Raw genomic sequence first — 16,977 nt, 5'->3', positions numbered from 1 at the left:
TGCATTTTCTTACCTACTATGACATGGAGATCAAATATTGTTTCAATTACGTATTGATCTGTTTTTATTCAAATAGTTTAAATAGTCAATTATTTTATTTACAAAGTAAGTAAATTTTAAAAAGTTAATAATTTTTATATCAAATAGTGTAAATATTATTAGATTTCTATTACGCCCTAATGAAAAAACCCTTGTCAAGCCCAACACTACTAAATATGGCCCAATTGAGGCAATCAATTGGCCCAAAAACTAGGCTATAGACTCACATCGACCGCACGATTCGAGCTAGAACGAGCGGTCCAGATGCGCCGAACTCATGGATCCAAGAGGGATTTAGGCACTGCCGTCCGCCGCAGCCCGACGCCGCCCAGCGATCAATACATTGTCTGTGCCTCTCTCCGACGGATTCGAGGCTTGTCAACTCGACCACGCAACCTTGTGCTCCTCCCTCCCTCCCTCCCTCCCTCCCTCTGTCGCCTTCTCGGTTTGAATCTGTTTCTCCTTTTGCCGCCGTCGGATCGTGATCCGAGACAGCAGCTGCAAATTTTCGAGTATGCCGACCGGTAAGGATAATCGCTTTAACCCGCCTGAGTCTCGATCTTCCGAGGGACTTGATCTCCATCTGGGTCTTTTTATTACCTTATTCTGGAAACAAAATATGAATTTACTGCATTTTAGTTGTTTCTTGGTGTGTCGATTCTCTATGGCTGGTTATTTTTCCTTCATCTTGAGTGCGCTGCGGAAATTAGGGTTCTTTTGAAGGCGCTTGATCCAGTTAAATCCAGGAGTTTCCGTTTGTGCTTGGCGCAAAACACTTTTGTTCACATTATTTTCCTTAGTCTCTGCATCTCGGCGAGTCACTGAGAACGATGCCTCTATAGTGCTTGATTCCTGACCAGATAATTATCCACAGAATAGCAAATTAGTTCGTCATTTTTACCTTCTTAGATGGCTGTGGTCTGTGAGTTAATTATTAATACATGAGAAAAAGGGTAGTCTATGCCTAACTTACAGGGATGGTATTTTTGTGGGCCGGTCGATTAAACACATCAGGCGTATTCGCTGCTTTTGTGTTGTCTTAACAAGGAGCCTAATTTTGTAGATCATTCGGAAATGTGCTGTAATTTAAATCTACAGGACTACGAAACGTTGATTCTTTGTGCTAAAACGACAACTTTTGTGTTTTCCTGTTTATTCCAAGGTTATTGCCTTAGGTTAGTTAAGCACAATTATTCCCAATATTGAAACTACTGGGTATTTCCAAATATGTTAGAATATATTCTTCGATCTGGATGTCATGAAAAAGTACTGGGCCCTTTCCTAATAGTTCAAGCTTTTTGGAAAATAATTGCCATATGAAGTAAGGAACCAAGGTTGTTTAAAACCTAGCGATTGCTAATCTTTGATCTGGAACATGAAATGTTGCTTTTGTGTGATTCGGTGACAATCTAAGCTCAATATTTTCTCCTTGGCTTCAGCATACCTTTCCTAAATTTTTTAAAGAATTTTCTGGCTTTCTAGTTAAAGAGGATGGGGTGGGGTAGGATGTAGTTTATATTGTGTGATCATAATAATATGGGTGGGTTTCTACCTGAATGCCTTAGGGTTTGGGATTTTATAATGGGATCACGCATTAAAACCTTAACAAATATGCTTTCTTTTGTGTTATGACAAAAACTTAAATAACCAACTCATTTCATGAGGCTTAACTTGGTTTTTATGAATCCCTTGCCCTCACTATGAGTAGGATATTCAAAAGTGACCTTTCGTTCAGGTTGGAATTTTCTATATTAATCCGGTGGGTTGGATTAATTTGTTTGCCATTACGTTCTTGGCTTACACATTAGAGTGATAGGTATCATATATAAATTGCATGCAAATATTAAGATAAGCTTATAACCATCAGGAGAATTGTCCTTTGGGTATCACTTTTCTCGTATATATAAAAAAATGTTGTTTTTTAAACTAATTATTTTCCTGAAATGTTTCTTTACCTTTCACTAAAAATAGTTAGTTCATTTACCCTCTTGTAAATTCTAGGGGTGCAAACTAATTGAATTGAGCTGAATAATATGAAAATATTGATATTGGAGTTCGAACTCAAAAATTATATATGATATTCAAATTCGATTCGAAGCTTGAAAATACAAATAATTTTGGCTCAAGCTAGGTTCGAAATAAAATTTTAACTCGAGTTTGGTTTGAATTGTTCAAACCTTGATTCGAGCAGAATCGAATTATAGTTTGAAATAACTTAAATTTGTGTTCGGTTCGAATTATTCGAACCATAATTTGAGCATTTTTTAAATTAAAATTATATAAAAATAACCAGAGTTTGATTCGGGTTCTGTTCGAATTTGATAATTTCGAATACGAATCAAATATTTTTCGAGCCGGCTCGAAAAGCTCACGAATATGTTGTATTCGTTTGAACCCATAGTAAATTCTATGCCATTTTAGTCCTATTAATTTAACTAATATTACAAGACTTAGTATTTTAACTTTTATGTTTTTTTTTTAAAATCATGCAGTAAGTGTTAAGTGGCAAAAAGAAGTCTTTCAAGCTGTGGAAATTGATACCAGCCAACCTCCTCTTGTATTTAAATGCCAGTTATATGCTTTAACTGGCGTACCTCCTGAGAGGCAAAAGATCATGGTCAAGGGTGGCCTTTTGAAGGTTTTTGAACTTCATTTTACTTTCATGAGGATGTTTTATCCTTGTTGTTATAATTTTTCAAAGATAGTTCACATTGTAACAACTAAGACTGACTATTCTTTTATGTAGGATGACGCTGATTGGGCAACTTTAGGTATTAAAGAGGTTGTGTAATTTTCTTAATTTTTCCTGTTTCCTTTATGTCTTTTATACATGCTCTCAGGTAGTTTGAAAAATATTTAACAGGGACAAAAACTGATGATGATGGGCACAGCAGATGAAATAGTGAAAGCTCCAGAAAAGGGTCCTGTATTTATGGAAGATTTGCCAGAAGAAGAACAAGTAGTAGCAGTTGTGAGTCTCAATCTTATATTTTACAATTCATGAAGCGCGTACGATGCATCTGGAATTATGCAGTTGTTTTGTACTCGTAGAACAGCAATTCTATATTATGAATAGGCTTGTTTCTTATTTCTTCTGTACTGGTTGTTTCTAAAAATATTAGGTGGCTTAACTAAACTTTCTCAGTAAATGCTGTTGAATATTGGGTTACTTTTTCTGGGTTATTTGCACCATGCTACTTAGGAAATAAATTGCCAATAGTGATTGTTTTCTTACTTTCTGAATCTGTTCAATCTTTGTGTTAGTAGATCACAGTCCATAAACAGGCTTTTGTCATTGAGTAGTGCCATAGAGAACCATTTATCCGGATGACATATATAATAGTCATATTGTGTTTTTAAGGTATAATTGCCAACAACATTGATTCAAATGCCGATTTTCTTACTGCTTCATAGCTTAACGTTCGTTCATGAGTGCTGGATTTTAGTTTGTCATTGTTGTTATGGTTGTAGATGTCTGCGCTTGAATGCTCATGTATCTTTTTTTGGAGAAAGATTTCTGAAGAGTTTGCAACACAAGAAAACAAAAGTAATATAGCAATAAAAAAAATCCTCCTTTCCAAACCATAAGAATTTCTTTTTTTCCTGCTTATTTCACGCATGCATGAATTTGAACATTTTATGATGTCATTATAGTTTCACCTTTGTTTAACCTTGACATCCCATTGAGTTTGTGTTTTTATGATCATACCCATGTTAATTTGGAAAAATTAACTGATTTTTAACACACAGGATCACAGTGCGGGTCTTTATAACATGGGAAACACATGTTACATGAACTCTACATTACAATGTTTACATTCTGTACCTGAGTTGAAGTCTGCACTCTTGAGGTGATCTTTTATATTACCATCTGTTATACATGAAAAGTTAAGGGATTGCTTAGTTCATTGAATAACTTCAGATGCATTATGTAATCTTCAATTTGCTGTTTGCCAACAGCTATACCAAGTCAGGGAGAAACAATGAGCTAGATCAGTACTCACATCTACTGACAGTTGCAACTCGAGATCTTTTTAGTGAACTTGATAAGAATGTCAAGCCCGTGGCACCATTGCAGTTTTTATCAGTTAGTTTTTAATCTCTCTCAGTTCTCACTGTTAATTCTCAATTCTCAGTCATCAATGCTTTTTTTGCCAACCTTATTGTATCTGGTGATTATCATTTTGGAATAAAAACTTTAAGTAATTAAGACTATTTTGTTATTTGCGATGATAATAAAACTATAAAATTTGAAATTACACCTTGCTATAGTAGTTGTAAAAATTTAATAGGCATCAAAGATCTCATGAGAAAATATTGAAATATGAACTTAACTGTCAACACAGACTGAAACATAAAATTATTAGTGAGTATCTATAGAAATCTAATATTAATAAAAATGATCTTTTAATTAATATACACTTTTATTTAAAATGAAAAAGTACTAAAATCATATAAGTATGACATGATACAGTATCAAATGTTTTGGTTCGAGACCGAAACTTCGGCATGACTCGAAATATTAAAGCTTGCCTTTTAGATTGTGGAAAATGATGGTAATCCATGATGAAATGCAGAAGTATATGAATCCATTTGTTACTTCTTATTTTTGTTTTATATGTTATAATTCAGAAACCAATATTTCTATGTTGTGTTTGTTATTGGAAGTTATGACATTGTAAAAATGTTACTAAAGATTTTTCAAGATCCTATCTATCTAATATATTTAATCAGTTTCTAAACCCTAAACTTTTGGTTCAGATTTTGCGAAAAAAATATCCTCAATTTGCACAGCAGCATAATGGAAGTTACATGCAACAGGTTTTTATATTTTCTAAATATCTCTTGTTCTCATGTTTTATTTGATTTTTTATGGTTGATGAATGCATTGAAGAAATTGTCAATGCTCTATACTCTGTTCTTGCAGGATGCTGAAGAATGTTGGACCCAACTTATGTATACGCTCTCACAATCTCTTAGATCAACAGATTCGGATTCAAGGTGCTTTTTATTATAAATAGGTTACTTAGATTAAAGAAATGGTGTTTGATACTTTGCTATATAGTTTCCTTTCTGTTTTGCATGATAATATGTAGTTCTTTTGTTTGATTCTAACTTATGAAACATCCTTTATGTTGAGTTATGCATGTTATTGTTATGGAATGGCTGTTACACACATCTGAAAGACATTCATTGAGATAGGGCCCTTTCTTTTCCTAGAAATCTTTAATTAGATGGAGTTTTTCTATATTATTGAAGACTTACTATTTAACAGACTCTCATGATCTGGCTCCACTAATGAATTACTAGAAAATCAATCACAACATATTTGTATACATCCTAAGATGGGGAGAGATCGTTCAGAAATAGAGAAAGGGACATCTTTTTATGTATACCAAGTGAAATTCCTGATTTGTGCATCCAATAACAATTGCTAGAGGAATTAACTAAATTCTAAGTGTACCGTGGAGAAGGGGAGGGTTTGTTCTGCACCAGAAGATGAAGTCGAAGGACATGTTATGACTTTTAAGTCACACCTTTGTCTGTGCATAATTATCTGCCCTTTTCTGTTATACTATATTGTGTTAAAAATAAAATTCCAATACAGACCTAGGCTTACACATTTTTTTTGGTCTTCTTGTCTTGTCTTACCATCAGTGTCTTCTTTCCATATGATATAGTAGTCTAGTCTTCCTGTAGGGATTTTCAGAGACAAATATCTTGATTGAATTCTCCATCGTTCTATTAATACACGTGTACTGCAGACTGAACAAATGCCCAAAAATTAGCTTATAATTGAGGCATAGTGAGTTATTAATCTGTCAATTGTGATCTTGTATTCATGTAGTTAGTTTTACCAGGGACATAGTGAGTTTTTTAGTCTAATTCCTTTTCAGTTTTTTTTTTCTTCTGAACCTTTTCAGTTATTTGCTGCTATGGGTTTTCTCATTGTTTTTCTTATGTTCTAGATTTATATGTGATCATGTGTTTTAACTATGGTTGGCTATCTTGCTTCAAATATAATTGTGCATGTTTTAATCATCATGCAGTGAGGCATCGACAGCAGTGAAGACACTATTTGGTATTGGTTTGGTCAACAGGTAAAGATAATTTTTCATATTGAAGCAGTATGGATGAACATTTAGTATTAGAATTTCAAATTTGGTGGACCTTTTGGTTTCTTTATACTTACAAATCTATATCTGATATACAAGCTCGCCATGGCGAACCTAAAGTTGCATTGACACATGAAATCTGTACCTAGATTATACCTTGGGGTCAAGTAATGCTCAAACAAAGGGAAGACGGACTGTATATCACTGATTATTGTTTACAACTTGAAATTGAAAATTCAGCAACTGTTGACATATCCTAATTTTGGAATTGAGTTTTTGAGGAGTTTTCTCCATTTACGAGCATATTAGTTCTCATTAATTCAAGAGAATATAATATATTTTCTAGCGCTGGAAAAATTCGAATTTGCTCACGAATCTGTAAAAAGTTTTAATAAATCAGCATGTGTGGTTTATTTGCTAGCCCAGGGTAGGATAACATGTGTACGCTAATGACTTTAGATTATCCAGCAGAAAAGGTTTCAGTGGTCCACAATCTTTGCTTTCCTATTAATTGTTATGCAATGAATGCCATGAATACCAAAGGGATATTAAGTGAATAGAATTGTATACTTCATAGCTTCAATGGCATGATCATCAAGCCTTGTTTGTCCTAGCTATTTCAGTTTGACTAATGGATATTATCCTCATTGAACATCATAATGCTATATCACTAAAAATATTCATATCCCTTAAATTATGATAATTATAGTTATCTTGGTATCCCTTAAAGAAGGGGAGCCTTGACGAGTCGTGAAAACAACCTTTTGTAATGCAGGGTAAGATTGCGTACAATAGATCCTTCTTCGAGATTTCGCATTGGCTGGAGCTTCATGCACCGGATTGTTCTTTTTTTTTTGTATCCCTTGATGGCCACTTGGTTTCCCAACAATGATCTAGTTGGAACATTGTCTTTTTAGCCAATGGACACAAAGTAATCACACTAAGTTTAGAAGATCCTTTCCATTTCAATAACCCACTCCATCCTATTACTGATATCTTAAACAATTTCATCTTTATATTAAAAATAGACAAAAGATATTTAGAACTCTTATGATAATTTCATGTTTGTTCACATTAGACTCACTCTTGATGCAAATCTTTAGTAATAAGAAAACAAATTCTTATTCTTGAATCTCTACTAGTAATTACAATTTCATATATGTTTTTCTTGTCATGTCACTATGCTTATTATATTTCTTGACAGACCAGAATAAAAAATCATATGCAATTCCACCCTTCATCTGTATTTCTGCATGTGTTGTAATTATTAAATAGACACATCTATTTTTTCTGAGTACAAAATGAAATTGATCTAAAAAATGTTTACTATCTCCTTCTCCCAGTAACTCCTTTGGGCTATGCAAATACAACTGCAATGTAATAAATTCAATGACTTCTGTTTGAATTGAGTTTTTTGTGATCCAATTGAAATGTTTTTTTGCTAGCGCATGATACTGAGCTAGAATCATTAGCATAAATCATTTTAATATAGAATTAGCCATTTGACATTTTTATTTTATGTTCTTAGATAAGACTGTGCATACAGCTAAATAGCTCTAGAATTAGTCATTTGGCAATTTTATTCTTTTTTTGTTATGACAATATGATTTTACATAGAGCTCAATAGCTCATGTAGCTTTTCCTAAATGGCAAATAGTTTGGGTTGTTGTATTTGTTCTATGTTTTTTATGGTCAATTGAGATTTGAGATGCAGAATTGGCTAACAATTATTTATTTATATTATATTAGGGTCTTCTGTGCAGAAAGTAGTGAGGAAAGCTTTGAGAATGAATCAGTGTATGCACTAAAATGTCATATCTCACAAGAGATAAACCATTTGCACGAAGGACTTAAATGTGTAAGTAATCTGGATTATAGCCTCCTTTTTAGCCTTGATTTACTTGCTTGGAAATATAGGGGAGGGAGGAGGGAGAGGAAAGAATCACAAAATTGCACATGGACCATGTATTATTATAATTGCGTTATTTTTTCTCTTTATCATTTTCAATTAGTTATCCTTTTAAGTAAATCCATTATTTCATACTGGTTAGAGTATATTTTTATGTGGAGTTATATTGACTTGTAAAAAAAAATCACGGACGAAAATTTTACAGGGCCTAAAGTCAGAGCTCGAGAAGATTTCTACATCCTTAGGGCGTACTGCAAACTTTTCAAAAGAATCACGTATTAGTGAATTGCCTAGGCAAGACACTTTCTATTTCCTCAGAAATTATAAGTTTTTTTGTTCTGAAAATAATTCTCATTTTTTCTCAGGTACTTAACAGTTCAATTTGTTCGCTTCTTCTGGAAAAGAGAGACAAATCAAAAGGCAAAGATATTGAGGGTAATATGCAACATCCATTTTTCAATGTCATTTGTCATGGGAAAATTTGTAGCTTGGTTATGTGTCTCTTTTCTTTCATCTATGGAATTTAAGTGCTTGAAATCTGCATTCCTCTTTAGAAGATCCTTGGCTCTCTACTTGTTTTAGCTTATTTTATGTTACTTTTCTTCAGAGAGTTGATTATCCATTGGAACTTAAGGTTTATGAGTTGGTACCTAATTCTTTAGCTTATTTTATGTTATTTTTCTTCAGAAAGTTGATTATCCTTTGGAACTCGATGTTTATGAGTTCTGCTCGGATGAGCTCCGTCAAAAGCTTCAGGCTCCCCGTCAGGTTTTTCCACCTTTTCCCTTCGAAGTGTTTAGTTTGTATATGAAATAACTTTTTCTCTAATGTGCTACGTATGGTGGCGTGCATAAGGCTCTACGAGAACTAGAAAATGTCAAGCTTGGAATTAAAGTGGAAAACAAGAAAAAGGAAAATGAAGTCAACGTGCCTAAATCAAAGGAGGTACGTCGAGAAAGGCCCATCTCTTGTTCTCTAAAAAGTTGCCATGTTGGAGATACATAAGAGGTGTATTCATCTCTTTTGTTGGAGGCTTAGATCTCTGCTGCCTCATCGTTGTTCTATTAAAAACTATCTGTTGAATCTTTGTGACTGAATCTGAATTGAAAAAAATTACTTGGATTTATCATAGTTGAGCTAAGTATTTACTCATACTAGTGTCTGGACATCCCAAGTCTTTTGACTTGCTTAACTCTGTCTTTTGCATCTTTATTTTCTTGATATATGCAGGGATCATCCAATGAAATTGGAGAATCATCTGGGGTCATTGAAAGAGGTAAGCATTAATTTTTCATAAATTATGATCCTTACATGGCTTGATTATGAGTTCTTGAATATCCATGTTTCTCTATGAAGTCAATGCATTTCAGGTTTGGACTTGCTGGCAAGTCATTATCAGTTTTTTTTTTTATTCTAATGCATCATGTTCTCTTAATTTCTGTGTGTGCTTGATTTGCCAACTTAGCCATGGTTTATGTTTTTAATAATTAAAGCCGGAGCATGTCATTTTTCTTGGAATGAGTTAAGCTTCCATATTATTGACTTAACATTATGAAAGTTCTGTCAAATCTTCCATGTGCTAATCTGTTAGATGGCATCTTTAGCCTATCAGTTCTGTTAGGAATTGTGATATGCCACTAAATTTGTGACCAATGGACTTGCATACTTTCTTTGATGACCCTCATCTCTCTTTCGATATTTGGCTTAGTCTGATATAAATCATTTACTTGTTTCCTTTACACACACCATGTCCATACATTTCATAAGTTGGCCTCTCCTTGACTTTTGCTGTATTATATTTTCTTAGTTTCATGTTCCTTCTTGCTTAACACATTTCTGTTTTAGTCCCCTATAAATCTCTTTGTGGGATTATACTTTAACCATTTAAATCTTGAAAAAGATAATTTTTGTATAATTTAAATGCCTTCCTTTCTTTTCTTTTTTTTTTAATATACAGTTGATTGAACTTTTTGACACAACTTCTGTTTCTCCCGCTCTAAATCCTTATTTGCTGGGATTTGAAATGGTTTAGTAGTTAATATTACCGTGTTTAAAATTATTCAATTACAAACATAGAATAAATATACTTCTACATAAATTTAAGTTGCATGGTTATCTTCTTATGTTATACTCTCTACTCCGCTTACACTAGCTGTTTCCTCTGCAGGAAAAGTGCAATTAACTGGAATTTACGATTTGGTTGCTGTGCTCACTCACAAGGGAAGGAGTGCTGACTCTGGGCACTATGTTGCCTGGGTAAAACAAGATACTGGTGCATCTTCTAAGCCCACAATTTCATTATTCTGGCACATTTATCGCCCCTTCAATCTCATTATTCATGGTGAAACTCCAACAGGAAAATGGATCCTATTTGATGACGACAATCCAACCATGCAAAGGGAAGAAGATATTACAAAGCTGTCTGGAGGTGGTAAGTCAGTCAGCTTAAGTAAATGAAAAAATAATCCATTTTTTTTAGCTTTTCTCAAATGTACTTAGTTGCTTAAATGAACCTTGAACTCTATGCAGGTGATTGGCATATGGCGTACATCTGTATGTATAAAGCCCGAGTGGTTTAACGAAAGCAAAATTTTTAAAGAAATGAAAGATGAGAAAACTTGTGCTGATAAATATTTCATACGATTGTCTATTGTTTTTTTTTTATGTACGGGTCCTTGTTTCTTATCACTTTTTTTATGTTTCTGAATCGTATTATACATAGTATTATTTTTTTTATGTAGTTCTTACATTTAAGAGTTGATGAGTGAATTGGTGGTGGATTTCTCCTTTTTCACTTGATTTGAGGAACGTCATTAGCTAGTCCTTAATGAAGATAATCTACATGGCAATCTGCTGTTGTGTATGACTCTGAATTCAGCAAAAGTGACATCGATCGAACATTGCGTTCGTCGTCCTAATGGGACATGGTGGCGTGCCCATGTTATTCTGTTGCCGGACAAGATGAGTTACTGGATGAATGCGTGGCTCCATCTAGGTCGGGGCTCCCACCAAGCTTCTTGGCATGATTTCAGAAAATGGAAGCAAGTGATGTAAGTGGCCTCCTCTTCTACTCAATTCTTCAAAAAGGTCTAGCAATCCCATTTTATCGAATTGGATTATGTTCCCAATTTGGTTGGAGCTGTAGTGGAAGCCCTTTCCTACTCTCATCTCCACGGAAGAAGTGTGTCTACATGTTCCTTAGTTTAAATATGCATGAGACATAGGTGGTCCTGCTAGCACATATGTCATTACACATCACATGCGGTTACATAAATGGTTATTAAGATCAACCTTCTTTGAACATTCCTATGACTTGCAAGAAAGGCGACTTGCGCTCATATATTATCTTAAAACAGGAGAGAGGAACAGAGAATATCAGAAGGCAAGTTGTTTGTTGTTTATATATATATATGCATTATGAATATTTTTCTTATGAGAAGGCAGCTCAGATTTTTATGGCCCTCACCGGAATACTTTAAAAATTTCCTTCTAAGCTAAAAAAAAACATGACATAACTTTATAATAAACTAAAAAAAATCATGATAGTAATTTAGATTGTTTCAAAATAATTGAATAAATTGATATTTTTTTTTATCGTAAGTCGAACTAATTAATACAAAAGGTTTTACAATTATATTGTTGATTTTATGATAATAAAGTATATCTTTGGTCACCAAGATATTTGACTGTGTCAATTGTAAATATGTGATCTTCACAATGTCTTTCGGCTAAAATTGAGATCAATAAATCATATCGCATAAACTGATCTAAAGATTAATTTGTTTTACCTTAATTACTTTTGGAGCTAGGGAAAGCCAAATGTGGTGCCATTGATGCTCTATAATTAATGTTTAGCATGTCTAGACTTTAGACTTAAACAGTAACCTTTCCACGCACATCAATCAATTAAACGCGATTAATTAGTTAATTAATTGTTCATGACGTACACAGAGTCCATGCAGGACATGATTAAACTCGCTCGATCGGGCTATAAAATGGGCACTCGGTCCCTTCCTCTTCACCATCGATCCTTTCATAATTACATAGATAGCTTAATTATCTAGAGAAGCATTTCCATGGCTCGCCTTATCATCCTTCTTCTTCTTCTTCTGCTAGTGCTGCTGGTCGACTCCCGCCTCGATCCAGTAAAAGTCCCAACGATGTCCCTGGAAGAAGTAGATTCGACCGGAACGAGGTGGGCGTTGCTCGTTGCCGGATCCAACGGCTACGTGAACTACCGCCATCAGGTTAATGAGTTCGTTTCTTCATCTACTTAATTTTACTCAAATATTAATTACTCCTTATAAAGTTTCCTTTAATTAATCAATTATAGTTAAGCTGGCTTTTAGTTAATCATATATATATAGCTACTTGCATATATAATTAATTGAGTTTCTTCAGGCTGATGTTTGCCATGCTTATCAAGTGCTGAAAAATGGCGGGCTCAAAGATGAAAACATCATCGTTTTCATGTACGATGACATTGCATATAATGGGGACAACCCTAGACGTGGAATCATAATCAACCATCCCCATGGGAAGGATGTATATGCTGGAGTGCCTAAGGTTGTATTTTTAATTTGCTTCTACATAAGATTAAAAATTGAGCTTAATTCAGTATGGAAGTGTCTTAATTAATTAATCTGAAGAGAGACACTGCTCGATCGATCGATCGATCGTCCCAGGATTATGTTGGAGAAGATGCCAACGTGAACAACTTCCTTGCTGTCCTTCTCGGGAATAAAAGTGCACTGACCGGTGGGAGTGGAAAGGTCATTGAGAGTGGCCCGCATGATCATATCTTCATATATTACACTGATCATGGCGGGGCTGGAGTTCTTGGTAAATTTTAGTCATTATTTATGTGTGCATGCATGCATGCTATATACGTACTTTAATTTGATCCCACAGTGCAGTGCAGTTCTTAAATGTAACTGTACATGAGAGTAGTACTAAGTTTGATGCATACTTTATTAATTGTTATAGGTATGCCAACATCTCCTGACCTTTATGCCAATGATTTGAACGATGCCCTAAAGAAAAAACATGCTGCAAAGTCTTATAAAAGCATGGTAATCAACATCAAATTATCCCATATATATATATATAATTGCATGCATAATCATAATATATATATACCACTTCACTTCAGGTTATTTACATTGAAGCTTGTGAATCGGGGAGTATTTTCGAGGGTCTTCTCCCAGAGAATTTAAACATTTATGCTACCACAGCAGCCAATGCCACAGAGAGTAGTTACGGAACTTATTGCCCTTGGATGCACCCTAGGCCTCCTCCTGAGTATCATGTATGTTTGGGAGATCTATACAGTGTTTCCTGGATAGAGGACAGGTGAAGAACAAGGTCACGTAATTTTATTTATTAATATAATTGGCACATGAAATTAATTCTTCTCACATTTAATTTTCTTTTTGTTTAGTGATATGAATGACATGGCCAAAGAGACTTTGGAACAACAATATCAAATAGTAAGCACTTGATGATCCATGATCTATCTATTTTATAAATTTGTTTAATCTCTAGCTATCATATACGTACTTAGTAATACTTAATTTTGCTGTCTACAATTGACAGATTAAGAATAGGACCTCAGTTAATGGCACATACTACGTAGGTTCTCATGTCATGCAATATGGGGATCTAGATTTGAGTTCGAAAAGACTCTCTCTCTACATCGGTTCCAAGCATCATCACAGTGGCAGTGCTACTCATGCTCATCATCATTCCTCGCCCACAAATTTAAATGATCTGGAATTAGCAATCGACCAACGTGATGCAAGTCTAGTATATTTCTGGCATAAGGTTAGTTAATTAGTTTAATTTTCTCTCCTAATTAGCAATCAACCAACGTGTTTTCCCTTAGCTTCTTCTTAATTGTTTGTTAATTAATTCTGAAGTTCGAAAGGGCACCTGAAGGCTCTTCTCAGAAAATTGAAGCTCAGAAACAGTTGGTTGAGGTAATGGAGCATCGGTCGCACGTAGATAATAGCATTCAACTTATCGGAAAGCTTCTTCTTTTTGGAAACGAATATGAAGGTCGTTTAGAAATACTAGACACTGTCCGGCCGGCAGGCCAGCCTTTGGTGGATGATTGGTCTTGCCTTAAGTCGTTGGTGAGTATATATATATATATATATTTTAATTGTGTTTTTTGAATTAATTATTAATTATATTCTTGGCTGGCTGCTGCAGGTTCGATCTTTTGAAACATATTGTGGATCTCTATCCCATTATGGGATGAAACACATGAGAAAGTTTGCCAACATGTGCAATGCCGGCGTGAAGGTGGAAACAATGGAGAAGGTTTCAGCTCAAGTATGCCCCACATTCCCCTCCAACACTTGGAGCTCCCTTCGCAGGGGTTTTAGCGCATGACCAGAAACTCATTGCATCTATCTATATATCTCATCTTAATTTGAGATCCACCATGCATGCATGTTAACTTAATTAGCTTACTAATTAAGTACCTTTTGCAATATAATTTGCATAACAATAAAATTAAAAAGTTTGGCTTCCATTCACACTTGCATGACATTGTCATGCTGAATTATCTAGTATTTCATCATGTTTACAAGGAAATTGAGGATATTTTCCTCGAGAAGTCTTTCAGGAACCTGAGCTGAGATCACAGAGGCAAAAAGGAACTGCATATAATATACCTCCAATTTGTTCTTAATCTTATATTTTAAAAGAAAAAGAAACAGTAGATTAGATTAGATTTTACAGCTAAAGGAACAGGAATAGCAGTTTGTTTACAGCTACGAAGGCACCTTTTAGTCTGGCATGCAGTTAACATGGATTTTGAATTCAGAAGGCGTCAGGTACACATGCCATGCCGGCCAGCGAAGAGGGACAACGACCAGGCTGGCTCCTCTTCCTTATTTATTTATTTCTTATAATTCAGGTTCCTCAATTGAAATGTGCAGCACACAGAGTGGTTACAGAGCATCAATCTCATTCATCCATCTGATGCCCATTTGTATGTTTCCAAGTCACTGAGAGAAGATAATGAGGCACACAAAGAATCAATTGTTGGCTCATCAAGCATCACTTTTAACTTTTAAGCATCTTGTTGTCTCATCAAGCATCTCATCTTGCTGAGCAAGGAACAGCATAAACAAAATGTTGATCGATAAAAATCGCTTTTGGTTTACCTTTATAAGCTGACAACTAAACCGAAAGTTCACTTACATTACAAGATCTCTGACTCGACAAACCACTACGAATCACAAAAGAAAGAATCAAAATTATTCTTTAGCTAGCGTGAAATGACGAATTACTGAGGCGATCGATCACAAAAGCAACAGCTCGAATCGACAGATCAAGAACATCAACATGAAAGCTAGAAAATGAAACAGAATAATCGATAGCGCATCAATCTCTGCAACAAAGGTGTCGTATCTACAGAGTCTCAATGCTACAGATAGGGCGTACGTTCATCCATCAAGCTCACAGATCACAACCATTACCAACAACAACATTGTTAAAAGCAAACTCTAAAGAACAGAAATCCGAGTGTCCAGAGGCGATCAGAACGAGAACCAGGGTCCAGATCCATCAACCGCGGAGGGATCCGAAGAGGAGGAGGGCGGCCGAGGAAGCGAAAATGAAGACGGCCAGGGGCGGGGAGAGCGCGCCGGCAGAGGAGGTGGGACTGGGAGCGGGAGCGTCGGAGGCTAGCACTCGGCCGCACAGGTAGGTAGCGAAAACGACGACGAAGAGGAAGGAAGCGACGAAATTGTCTCTGAACGCGGCCATTGTTCTTGGGAGACGGAGAAGAGGATGGTTTAGAGAGAAAACACAGAAATTCGAAGAAGGAAGATCGTCCTGTACTGCTATATATAGAAAAAGAAAAGTCTCCAACAGCGGAGCTGTGTAATGACGGGTTTATACCCGATTTGATCCGATTGAAAGCCAGCTGGCTACAGCTGTCTTGATAGACAGACCCCGCGGAGCGTGAGTTCATGTTGTCTTTTATTTGATCTGTGCTTTTTAAAAAAGTTAAAAAATTGTAGAGTAAATATCAAAATTTTACATTCTTTATTGTTCAAGCTTGACAGATGTTTTTTTAATACCTTAATTACAATTTTTTACGTGAATTCATGTTCATATATCTGACTCATACCGTACGTAAATGATCTGTTAATGAATAATCCTTTTAACACATTTTTGGTTTTTTTTTTGAAAAAGTGCAATAAATAAATGGAAAGGAATGACAATAACATGGAATGAATAGGAAGAAATGTGTTAGTTGAAGTGTCTTCTTCAACATTTGTGTAAAGGTGATTATTGTGTGCCTCAACCACCACTCTATTAGAAGTTGGGTCACCTGTTCTCTCTTGGCGCATGTGTTCTTCGATTAGGTATATATTCTTTAGCAGCTCATACAAGAACCTAATTCCAGTTAGGTTGTTCTTTTCAGACATCGTTTACTAGTGATAGTGATTAGGTATAAATAATTGCTAAATCATTAAATTATAATTTTCTGTTAATTATAACTGCAATTTATGAATACTTATGTTGAATTAGCGAGTAGCTTGGTCGATTTAACGAACTAATTGCTGGAATTTCTGATTTTTTTACATGTGCTAGTTGATGAAACGCACAAACCATCGAAGAGGTTTTGTCATTATCTTCTCGGTGCATTCACACTTCGAACCCTATTTTTTGTGACATAATAATGAAATGAAAAAATCATTTTTTTCTCACACAATGATATTTTGAAATAGTTCTCACCCTTTTTAAAATTGCATAGATATTATTTTGCAAGTAAAAACAACCATTCATAATTTACTATTCTATTTACATTATCCATTTTAGAATTTATATAAATTGATTTTTTTTAGTAAAACAACATTAAACAACCAAAACAAGGAGGAACAATAAGGAAAT

General features: G+C 34.9%; 2 protein-coding genes across 2 annotated transcripts; both read left to right on the top strand.

The window, feature by feature from the left end:
* The first annotated feature begins 375 nt into the window (after nucleotides 1-375).
* On the top strand, nucleotides 376-10,858 carry LOC141823905 (ubiquitin carboxyl-terminal hydrolase 7-like). Its single transcript, XM_074711109.1, has 18 exons — nucleotides 376-563; nucleotides 2,532-2,677; nucleotides 2,786-2,821; nucleotides 2,903-3,010; nucleotides 3,790-3,890; nucleotides 4,000-4,126; nucleotides 4,801-4,860; nucleotides 4,967-5,040; nucleotides 6,090-6,140; nucleotides 7,905-8,013; nucleotides 8,270-8,358; nucleotides 8,430-8,499; nucleotides 8,752-8,832; nucleotides 8,920-9,009; nucleotides 9,295-9,340; nucleotides 10,232-10,336; nucleotides 10,421-10,495; nucleotides 10,594-10,858. The coding sequence occupies exons 1-18, from the start codon at nucleotides 554-556 to the stop codon at nucleotides 10,641-10,643; spliced, it is 1,428 nt and encodes a 475-aa protein (XP_074567210.1). The 5' UTR covers nucleotides 376-553; the 3' UTR covers nucleotides 10,644-10,858.
* Nucleotides 10,859-12,128: 1,270 nt separating this feature from the next.
* On the top strand, nucleotides 12,129-14,460 carry LOC141823986 (vacuolar-processing enzyme alpha-isozyme-like). The gene is made up of 9 exons (XM_074711200.1): nucleotides 12,129-12,311; nucleotides 12,466-12,630; nucleotides 12,750-12,906; nucleotides 13,051-13,136; nucleotides 13,217-13,416; nucleotides 13,505-13,553; nucleotides 13,660-13,887; nucleotides 13,983-14,198; nucleotides 14,278-14,460. The coding sequence occupies exons 1-9, from the start codon at nucleotides 12,141-12,143 to the stop codon at nucleotides 14,458-14,460; spliced, it is 1,455 nt and encodes a 484-aa protein (XP_074567301.1). The 5' UTR covers nucleotides 12,129-12,140.
* Nucleotides 14,461-16,977: the final 2,517 nt, after the last annotated feature.

This window comes from Curcuma longa, chromosome 3, assembly GCF_044706935.1.
Source record: "Curcuma longa cultivar G26 ecotype Majalengka, Jawa Barat chromosome 3, ITB_CL_G26_1.1, whole genome shotgun sequence".
NCBI lineage: Eukaryota > Viridiplantae > Streptophyta > Magnoliopsida > Zingiberales > Zingiberaceae > Curcuma > Curcuma longa.
The sequence above is the reverse complement of the archived record's forward strand: the minus strand, read 5'-3'. Positions and strand labels throughout refer to the sequence as shown.